Raw genomic sequence first — 10,750 nt, 5'->3', positions numbered from 1 at the left:
ACGAATTTTCAAACAAAAATTTGAATTTTTAATCAAAGAAATGAATTTTCAACAAAGTAGTTCTACTTTCGATAAAACAGTAGAATTTTCTACCAGATTGTTCAAGTTTCCTGGCGAGAAAGAAGTACAAAATAGTTTAATAAAAAAAAATGTTCACCAAACACCAAATATTTCAGCCAGAAAGTTGCATTTTTAACCAAAATGATAAAATTTCTACAGAAAGAAAGAAATTCAGTAAAAAAGGAAGTTTTTGGCCAGACGGCGCAACATTTTAGGCCCTGATTTAATCAGGTTTAATTTCTATATTTACAATGTATCTCTTTTTTCGTAGAATGGCTGGTTCACCACGCCTATCACAGGTAATCCAGTACTTTGTAAATAAGCCCCAATAAGTACAGTAACACAGTACAAACCAGTCATATGTAATCCAGATTCTTCGTCTTTCGATTCGAATCCATGAATATAATCAGCGGTGTTGTCTGTAAAGGTTTTTGTCTTCATTCCAATAATAGAGAATTAAACACCTGATGAGATGCAATGCTATATTTAAAATAACTATGAATGATAGGCTAAATATTTTATTTTTTCTGACTAGAAAAAAAGGCAGACTCAGTTCTTTATTTTGGAAAATACTAAAAAGCAAAGAAAGACTGGTGAATTAAAAACTAAATAAAAAACTTTTCAAGTATGTAGCATATGAGATTTAGTTTGCCGATTAGAAATTTGAATTTTTGAGTATTGCAAACCATATTCACAAATATTTTTTTTGTTGTTGAAAAAATACTGCCATAGATTCTTTTTTATTTTTAAAGACTGGTCTAGGGTTTTTTTTTTTTTAAATAAAATGTTTAGGCTAAAATATATTGCAATAACAATAGATCAATTTTCAACCGAGAATAGAATAGTTAGATTTTTAAGCGAAAAAAAACGAATTTCTAACAAAAAAAGGTAAAATTTCAATTGAAAAATTCTTTTCTAATTAAAGAACGAAATAAATAAAGAAATAGAACTTAATTGTTAATAAGGAAAAATTAACAACCAATAAAATGAATTTTCAACAAGAAAGAAACATTCTTCACAAAGAACATTAATATTCTTCCAAAACAGACTAATTTTCAAGAAAAGACATGAATTTTGAACCTGAAAGTGGAATTTTCAACCAAAAAAAGATATATTTTCAATAAAAATGTAAAATTTCGTTTTTTAGTTTTAAGATATTCATTTTTAATACAAAAAAAAAGATTTTTTAACAGAATAGTTACATTTTAAACGAAAGAAATTACGTTTCAACAAAAAAGCTAAATTTTCAACGAAGACTTATTTTCTACAAAAAGATGGATTTTTAACAAAATACATAATTTTTCAACAAGATAGTTTAATTTTTAACCAAATTGTTTGATTTTTAGCACTAAAAATGGAATAGTTAAATTTTCAATTTAACAACTTAATTTCCAATTTAAAATATTTTTAAAAATTTTAATTTAAATGAAAAAATTTTTAACAAAAAAGAAAGAATTTTGACGAAGAACATTAATATTCTTCCAAAGAAGACTAATTTTTAACAAAAGACATGAATTTTAAACCTAAAATTGGAATTTTCAAATAAAAAATATATAGTTTCTTTTTAAAAAATTAAGATTTAGAGTTTTAGTTTAAAGATATTAATTTTAATGCAAAAAAAACAAGATTTATCAACAAAATAGTTACATTTTAAGCCAAAGAAATTAAGTTTCAACCAAAAAAATATCAGTTTTCAACAAAATAGTTTGATTCTCAACAAAAAAATGGAATAGTTAAATTTTCAATTTAACAAATTAATTTCCAATTAAAAACCGAAATAAATAAATAGAATCTTTTCCAGTTAAAGGATTCATTGTTAATAAAAAAATTAAAAACCAATGAAATTGATTTTCAATAAGAAAGAAATATTCTTCACAAAGAACATTAATATTCTTCCAAAAAAGACTAATTTTTAACAAAAGACATGAATTTTGAACCTGAAAGTGGAATTTTCAACCAAAAAAGATATATTTTCAAAAAAATGTAAAATTTCGATTTTTGGTTTTAAAATATTCATTTTTAATACAAAAAAAAAAGATTTTTTAACAGAATAGTTACATTTTAAATTAAAATTAACAACCAATAAAATGAATTTTTAACAAGAACGAAACATTTATCACAAAAAAATGTATATTCTTCCAAAAAAAAAACTAATTTTCAACAACTTACATTAATTTTTAACCTAAAAATGGAATATTTAACTAAAAAGATATATTTTCAATATAAACAAATTAATTTGCAATTAAAAAAGGAAATAAATAAATAGAATCTTTTTAGTAAGAAATTTCATTTTTAATTAAAAAAATTAGCAACCAATAAAATCAATTTCCAACAAGAAAGAAACATTTTTCACAAAAAAAACATTAATATTCTTCCAAAAAAGATTACTTTTCAATAAAATACATGAATTTTGAACCTGAAAGTAGAATTTTCAACCAAAAAAGGATATATTTTCAATAAAAATGTAAAATTTCCTTTTTTAGTTTTAAGATATTCATTTTTAATACAAAAAAAAGATTTTTTAACAGAATAGTTACATTTTAAACCAAAGAAATTAAGTTTCAACAAAAAAGCTAAATTTTCAACGAAGACTAATTTTCTACAAAAAGATGGATTTTTAACAAAATACATAATTTTTCAACAAGATAGTTTAATTTTTAACAAAATAGTTTGATTTTTAACACAAAAAAATGGAATAGTTAAATTTTGAATTTAACAACTTAATTTTCAATTTAAAATATTTTTGAAAATTTTAATTTTAATTAAAAGGTTTTCAACAAAAAAGATAAAATATTAGTTTAAAGATATTAATTTTAATGGAAAAAAAAAAGATTTATCAACAAAATAGTTACATTTTGAACCAAGGAAATTAAGTTTCAATCAAAAAGATAAATTTTCAACGAAGACTAATTTTCTACGAAAAGATGGATTTATAAGAAAATACATACATTTTCAACGAAATAGTTTTATTTTTTTTTTAAATATATCAATTTTCGACAAAATAGTTTGATTTTTAACCTAAAAAAAATAAATAGTTAAATTTTCAATTTAACAAATTAATTTCCAATTTAAAAACGAAATAAATAAATAAAATGTTTTCCAGTAAAAGGATTCATTGTTAATAAAAAATTAAAAACCAATGAAATTGATTTTCAACTTTTAAGATTTCAATTTTTAGTTTTAAGATATTCATTTTTAATACAAAAAAGAGATTTATCAACAGAATAGTTACATTTTAAACCAAAGAAGTTAAGTTTGAACCAAAAAGCTAAGTTTTCAACGAAGAAGATTAATTTTCTACAAAAAGATGAATTTTTAACAAAACACATCATTTTTCAACAAGATAGTTTAGTTTTTAACAAAACATCGATTTTCAACAAAATAGTTTGATTTGTAACCAAAAAAAATTAAATAGTTAAATTTTCAATTTAACAAATTAATTTCCAATTAAAAAACTAAATAAATAAATAAAAAGAATCTTTTTAGTTAAAAAGTTCATTGTTGATTAAAAAAATTAGCAACCAATAAAATAAATTTTCAACAAGAAAGAAACATTTCTCACAAAAAAAATGTATATTCTTCAAAAAAAAACAACTAATTATCAAGAGCGTACATTAATTTTAAACCTAAAAATGGAATATTAAACTAAAAAAGATATATTTTCAATAAAAAATTTAAAGTTAAGTTTCAACAAAAAAGCTACATTTTCAACGAAGCCTAATTTTCTACAAAAAGATGGATTTTTAACAAAAAAAATGGAATAGTTAAATTTTCAATTTAAAAAAATAATTTACAATTAAAAAAGGAAATAAATAAATAAATAGAACCTTTTTAGTTAGAAAATTCAGTGTCAATTAAAAAATTAGCAACTAAGAAAATGAATTTTCAACAAGAAAGAAACATTTTTCACAAAAAAACATTTATATTCTTCAAAAAAAGACGAATTTTCAATAAAATACATGAATTTAAAACCTAAAAATAGAATTTTCAACTAAAGAAAGATATATTTTCAATAGTTTTAAGATATTCATTTTTAATACAAAAAAGAGATTTTTAAACAAAATAGTTACATTTTAAACCAAAGAAGTTAAGTTTGAACCAAAAAGCTAAATTTTCAACGAAGAAGTCCAATTTTCTACAAAAAGATGGATTTTTAACAAAATAAATCATTTTTCAACAAGATAGTTTAGTTTTTAACAAAATATATCAATTTTCAACAAAATAGTTTGATTTTTAACAACAAAAATTAAATAGTTAAATTTTCAATTTAAAAAATTAATTTCCAATTAAAAAACGAAATAAATGAATAAATATAATCTTTTTAATTAAAAAGTTCATTGTTAATTAAAAAAATGAGCAACCTAAAAAATAAATTTTCAACAGGAAAGAAACATTTATCACCAAAAAAACCATTTATATTCTTCCAAAAAAAGAGTAATTTTCAACAACATACATTAATTTTAAACCTAAAAATTAAATATTCAACTAAAAAAGATATATTTTCAATAAAAAATTTAAACTTAAGTTTCAACAAAAAAGCTATATTTTCAACGAAGACTAATTTTCTACAAAAAGATGGATTTTTAACAAAATACATAATTTGCCAACAAGATAGTTCAATTTTTAACCAAATATATCAATTTTCTACAAAATAGTTTGATTTTTAACAATACAAAATGGAGTAGTTAAATTTTCAATTAAAAAAATAGAATCTTTTTAGTAAAAAAATCCATTTTCAGTTTAAAAAATTAGCAACCAATAAAGTGAATTTTCAACAAGAAAGAAACATTTTTCACAAAAAAACATTTATATTCTTCCAAAAAAGATTACTTTTCAACAAAATACATGAATTTTGAACCCAAAATTGAAATTTTAAACTAAAAAAAGATATATTTTCAATAACAAAATTTAAGATTTAGATTTTTAGTTTTAAGACATTCATTTTTAATACAAAAAGAAGATTTTTCAACAGAATAATTATATTTTAAAGCAAAGAAATTAACTTTCATCAAAAAAGCTAAATTTTCAACGAAGAAGACTAATTTTCTACAAAAAGATGGATTTTTAACAAAATACATGATTTTTAATAAAATATTTTGATTTTTAGCACAAAAAAATGGAATAGTTCAATTTTCAATTTAAAAAATTAATTTCCAATTAAAAAGCGAAATAAATAAATAGGATTTTGTTAGTTAAAATCTTCATTGTTAATTAAAAAAATTAGCAACCAATGAAATGAATTTACAACAAAAAAGAAAGATTTTTCACAAAGAACATTAATATTCTTCCAAAGAAGACTAATTTTTAACAAAAGACATGAATTTCAAACCTAAAAGTGGAATTTTCAAATAAAAAATATATAATTTCATTTTAAAAATGGAAGATTTAGAGTTTTAGTTTAAAGATATTAATTTTAATGCAAAAAAATTTATCAACAAAATAGTTACATTTTGAACCAAACAAATTAAGTTTCAACCAAAAAAATATCAATTTTCAACAAAATAGTTTGATTCTTAACAAAAAAATGGAATAGTTAAATTTTCAATTTAACAAATTTCCAATTTAAAAAACGAAATAAATAAATAAAAAGAAGCTTTTTCATATAAAGTCTTCATTGCTAATAAAAAAATTAAAAGCCAATAAAATGGATTTTCAACAAGAAAGAAACATTTTTCACAAAAAAAAAAATATTTCTATTCTTCCAAAAAAGACTAATTTTCCACAAAATAGATGAATTTTAAACCTAAAAGTGAAATTTTCAACTAAAAAACATATAATTTCAATTAAATATTTAAAATTCACATTTTTAGTTTCAAGACATTCATTTTTAATGCAAAAAGAAGATTTTTCCACAAAATAATTACATTTTGAAAGAAAGCAATTAAGTTTCAACCAAAAAGCTAAATTTTCAACAAAGAAGGCTAATTTTCTAGAAAAAAAGATGGATTTTTAACAGAATATATCATTTTTCAACCAAATATTTTAATTTTTAACAAAAATATATAAATTTTCAACAAAATAGTTTAATTTTAAACAAACAAAAAATGGATTTTCTACAAAGAATAGAATAGTTAAATTTTAAATTAAAAAAATTAATTTCCAATTAAAAAACGAAATAAATAGAATAATCATCTTTTTAGTTAAAAACTTCATTGCTAATACAGAAAATTTGCAACCAATTAAATGAGCTACCAATAAGGAAGAAACATTTTTCACTGAGAACATTTATATTCTTCCAAAAAATACTAATTTTCAACAAAACACATGAATTTTCAACCAAATATTTCCAATATTAACTTTAAAAAATCTAACTAAGAATAGATAAATTTTTACTTGAAAAAAAAATTATTTTTAAACAACTAAAATTGATTTTTTTAGAAAATATTTAAATTTTTTACCAAAGAGATGTTTTACAGAAAAGAAGACACATTTTCCACGAAAAATTAAAGTTAAATTTTTAGTGTAAAGACTTTATTTCCAAGCAGAAAAAAATGTTTAACACAATATGTTACATTTTAGCCGAAGAAATTAATTTTCAAACAAATAGTTAAAACAGAACTGAAAAAATTCAACATAAAATACAATAGTTAAAGTTTTAGTTAAAAAATTTAATTTTTAACCAACTGAAAGCAAATTTTAAGAAAATAGTTAACTTTTCAACCAAACAGATAAGTTTTCACACAAGAAGATTAAAGTTTAATAAAAAAGCTCAATTTTCAACCTAAAAGTTGAATTTTCAAAAATAAATTGATAAGCAAAATTTGAAGATGTCAATTTTTAGTTTAGAAACATTTATTTTCAATCAAAAATGTAGAATCTTCAAATAAAAATGATACATTTTTCAAGAAAAAATGAAGGAGTTAAATTTTTAGTTAAAAAAAATGTAATATCAATGTAAAAAAAAAAATAATTTTCAACACAATAGTTGCATTTCCAACCAAAGAAATTAATTTTTAAACAAAAAGATGAATTTTCGATGAAGATGATTAACTTTCTAGAAAAAAATGAACTTTTAAATAAAAAATGTAATCCTTAAAACAAAAGTTAAATAATCGTATTTTCGGTTAAAAACTTAAATTTTAACCATAAAAAATGTCAACAAAATATTTAAGTTTTCAACCATAGAAATAAATCTTTAAACAAACAATTATTTTTTACCAAGTAGTTTAACTTTTAGCTGAGCAGTCGAATTGCCAATAAAAAAAATTAAAATTTTGTATCCAAAATGACAAGGTTTAACAAAATAGTTTAATTCTCGAACAATAAAGGTGAATTTTTAAGGCAAAAGGATAGATTTTGTATTCAAAAGGACGAAGTTTGAACAAAACAGTTCAATTTTCAACAAAAAATTATAACTTTTTAACAAAATAGTTGAATTTTCAACAAGAAGGAAATAGGGGGAAAAGTTTAAGGTTTGTAAAATTTTTTTTTTTTTTAATAAATGATTTATTTATCTTATTTATTTATAAAACAGAAATATAAATTTGCAACCAAGAAGATTAATTTCCTACCAAAAAGACGAATTTTCAACCAAATAGTAGAAATATCAAACAAAAAAAGAATAATTCAATTTTCAGTTGAAAAAATTAATTTTCCAGGATAAAAAATATATTCATAACAATCTAGAAAAAGCATTAAAAAAAAGAATATTGCACCGAATAATTAAATTTTAAAGTAAGAAGATTATTTTTGTACCAAGAAAGGACGAAATTTTGAGAAAAAACATTAATAAAAAAAAAAACATTTTAAATTTGAACTAAAAAGAATTTAATTCATTTTCCGTAAAAAAGGACTTTTTGAATAAATAGAAAAATTAATTTTCAATCACGAAAGATTTTTCAGGCATAAAAGAAAATAATTTTCCATTAAATTGTTTAATTTTTAAGCTAAAAGGTTGAATTTTCTTCTACAAAACAGATGAATTTATAACCCAAAACTATGAATTTTTTTTTAAAAAGTTTTTTTTCAACAAACTACGTATATTTTCAATAAAAGAGTAAAATTTTCAACAAAGAACAAATAAATTTACGACCAATAGTGGAATAGTTAAATTTTCTACTGCTAATCTAATCTTATCTAATGTTTCAAGAAGTATTTTTATTTTTAAACAAAAACATAAATTTTCGATAAAGTAAAATAATTTTTAACGAAGTATTTGAATTTTTAACTAAAAGATATAAATATTCAACCACACAGTTAAATTTTTCAATAGAATATATCAATATTCTACCAAAAATGGAATAGCGAAATTTTGAGTTAAAAAATGCTTATAAATTTTCAACCAGATAGTTTAATTTTCAATTAAAAAAGACAAATTTTTCACCAAATAGTTAAATTTTTTATTTAAAAAGATAAATTTTCATCCATAGATAAATTTCAACAACAATTTAAATTCTCTTATTAGGTTTTATTCATTTAATTCGCATTTACGCGAAAATCGAGAAAAAGGCAAAAAGAAGGAAAATAGAGGGAAAATTTTGAATTTAAATACTTAATTTTTTAAAATAAAAATTATATAGTTTATATTATGGCAAAAATAGAAAGAACCATACTTTCAAAGTAAAAACCAATTGTTTTGGAGAAAAATCGTCTTCTTTTTTGTGTTTTGATTGAATTCAACTTTTTTTTTATTAAAATTTTATCAGTTAAAATTTATTTTCTTTGGATGAAAATTTTTTTTTTATTTTATTATTTTTATTTTTGGTTGAAAACTGACATTTCTTATTTTAAAAAATACATGATTTGTTGAAGATCTGTCATTTTGGTTGAATTCAAAAACTGTTAATTTAAAATATTTTTTGGTTGAAATATCAACTATTACATTTTACGTTGTTGGTGATTCATCTCTTTGATTGAAAATAAACAATTTTAATGAAAATCAGTTTTTTTTCCGTTAAAAATTGATTAACTTAAAACTTAATTTACCGTTTTTGGTTCAAAATTCGCCTCTTTTAGTTTGAAAATGAACCATTTAGATGAAAATTCATGTATTTTATGTAAAATTCGTCTCTTTTTGTTGTAAATCAACCCTGCTATTTAACAGTTAATATTTTTTGTTAAAAAATCATTTTTCGGTGAAAAATTTAACTAATTAAAAAAGAATCGTTTTTCATTTCTTAAAAATTGATCTTTTTAATTGAAAATTGACTTTTGTTTTAGAAAATTCTTCTTCTTGTTTTCAAATTTATTTTTTCTGTTTACAAATTTATTTCGTTGGTTAAAAATTTAACTACTTTGTTAAAAAAATATATATTTTTTTGTTTTGTATAAAAATTAGTTATTACTAATTAATTTTTGAACTAAAACTTGAATTTTTCGTGGAAAATTAATCTTCGTGTAACTATTTTAGTAAAAAATTTTATGTTGTTAAAAATTAAGTATTTCATTCAAAATCAGTGCTTTTTGTTCAAATTAAGCTGTTTTTTCGTTTAATATTAAATTATTCTTTGGTTGAAATATCAACTATTCAATTTTTCGCTGTAAATTTATGTTTTTTTTTAATTAAAATTTATACTACTTTGTTCAAAAGTAATTTTTTCGATTAAAGATTAATTACTTTAGTCGGCAATTCAACTCTATGGCTTAAAAGGAACTATTCTATTGCAAAATGCGCGTTTTTAGTAAAAAATGTTTTTCTTTTAGTTGAAAATTCCCTTCTTTTGTTGCAAATTGTATACATTGTTGGAAACTTAATTTTTTTTGTCTGAAAATTTCACTATTCCATTTTTTTAAAGTTGAAAATTCATTTTTTTAGTTAAAGATTTAACAATTTTGTTGAATTTTGGTTAAAAATTGAACTATATCATTACTATATGATAAAAAAAATAAAGAATATTATCAAAACACGTACTTTGAATTTTTTTCATTAGACAATAATCTTATGTTTGTAAAATTCAGAAGAACGCAAGAAAAAATAACCAGTAATTAAAAAATTAATTTTTTCTCTTCAAATGGACTTACTCTTTAAATTTATTTTACAATTAAAATATAAACTTTTATCAATGATTTGGATGAGAGAAGCTATTTTTTATTTATTAACTTATAAATTTTCGAAGAACACGTACCCAAAGTGTTTGCGAAATTCAAAAATTAAAATTTCTAATACGCACTCTAGTGATTATTGATACTGAAAAAAAATTAAGATGAACCTGCTTACCAATCGGATCAACCCATATTCTGAGATCTTCGATAGCAACTTCAAAATCAGTTGGCACATCCACAATATTGACAGGCACGTCTGTTAAAACAACATCTCGGTGAACTTCCCTCGACAAAAGTTGAGCCGTTTTTTCATCGTTATCTAAAACCTTTGCCAATAATTCTGTTGTTTCTGCCAAAGTGGGACAAACCTTGACAGTGATTGTTTCTCCCAGTGTGTTGCTGAATGTATTGTTCTCTTCACCTTTTATCATCTTTGCGAGTTCTGGAAACTAAGTTTCTGTGTAAAAGACTGACTTAAATTGTTCAATTTATTTTTATTAATTGTAATATTTTATATTTATATTTTATATTTTAATTCAATTGATTTTAATTTAATTTAATTTATTAATTGTAATTTATAAATTGTTTAACAATAAACAAAGTACAATCGACGAAGAGGGTGTGGATCTCGAAACAGTAAGGGTACGAGGGTTAGCGTTCACAGATGATAAGGTTGTTACGGCAGAGTCTATCGAAGACCTACAAAGAA

General features: G+C 20.8%; 1 protein-coding gene across 1 annotated transcript in view; it reads right to left on the bottom strand.

Annotated features, from left to right (window-relative positions):
• The window catches only part of LOC117169386 (inositol polyphosphate 1-phosphatase), a 27,549-nt gene that overhangs the window by 8,685 nt on the left and 8,114 nt on the right, over positions 1–10,750 (bottom strand). Inside the window, exons 2-3 of the mRNA XM_033355744.1 lie at positions 10,217–10,490; positions 311–479 (exon numbers count right to left, since the gene is read on the bottom strand). Of these exons, the coding sequence (XP_033211635.1) occupies positions 311–479; positions 10,217–10,490 (443 nt within the window). The remainder of the gene's footprint in view (positions 1–310; positions 480–10,216; positions 10,491–10,750) is intronic.

Source organism: Belonocnema kinseyi, chromosome 3 (genome assembly GCF_010883055.1).
Source record: "Belonocnema kinseyi isolate 2016_QV_RU_SX_M_011 chromosome 3, B_treatae_v1, whole genome shotgun sequence".
Taxonomy (NCBI): domain Eukaryota; kingdom Metazoa; phylum Arthropoda; class Insecta; order Hymenoptera; family Cynipidae; genus Belonocnema; species Belonocnema kinseyi.
The sequence above is the reverse complement of the archived record's forward strand: the minus strand, read 5'-3'. Positions and strand labels throughout refer to the sequence as shown.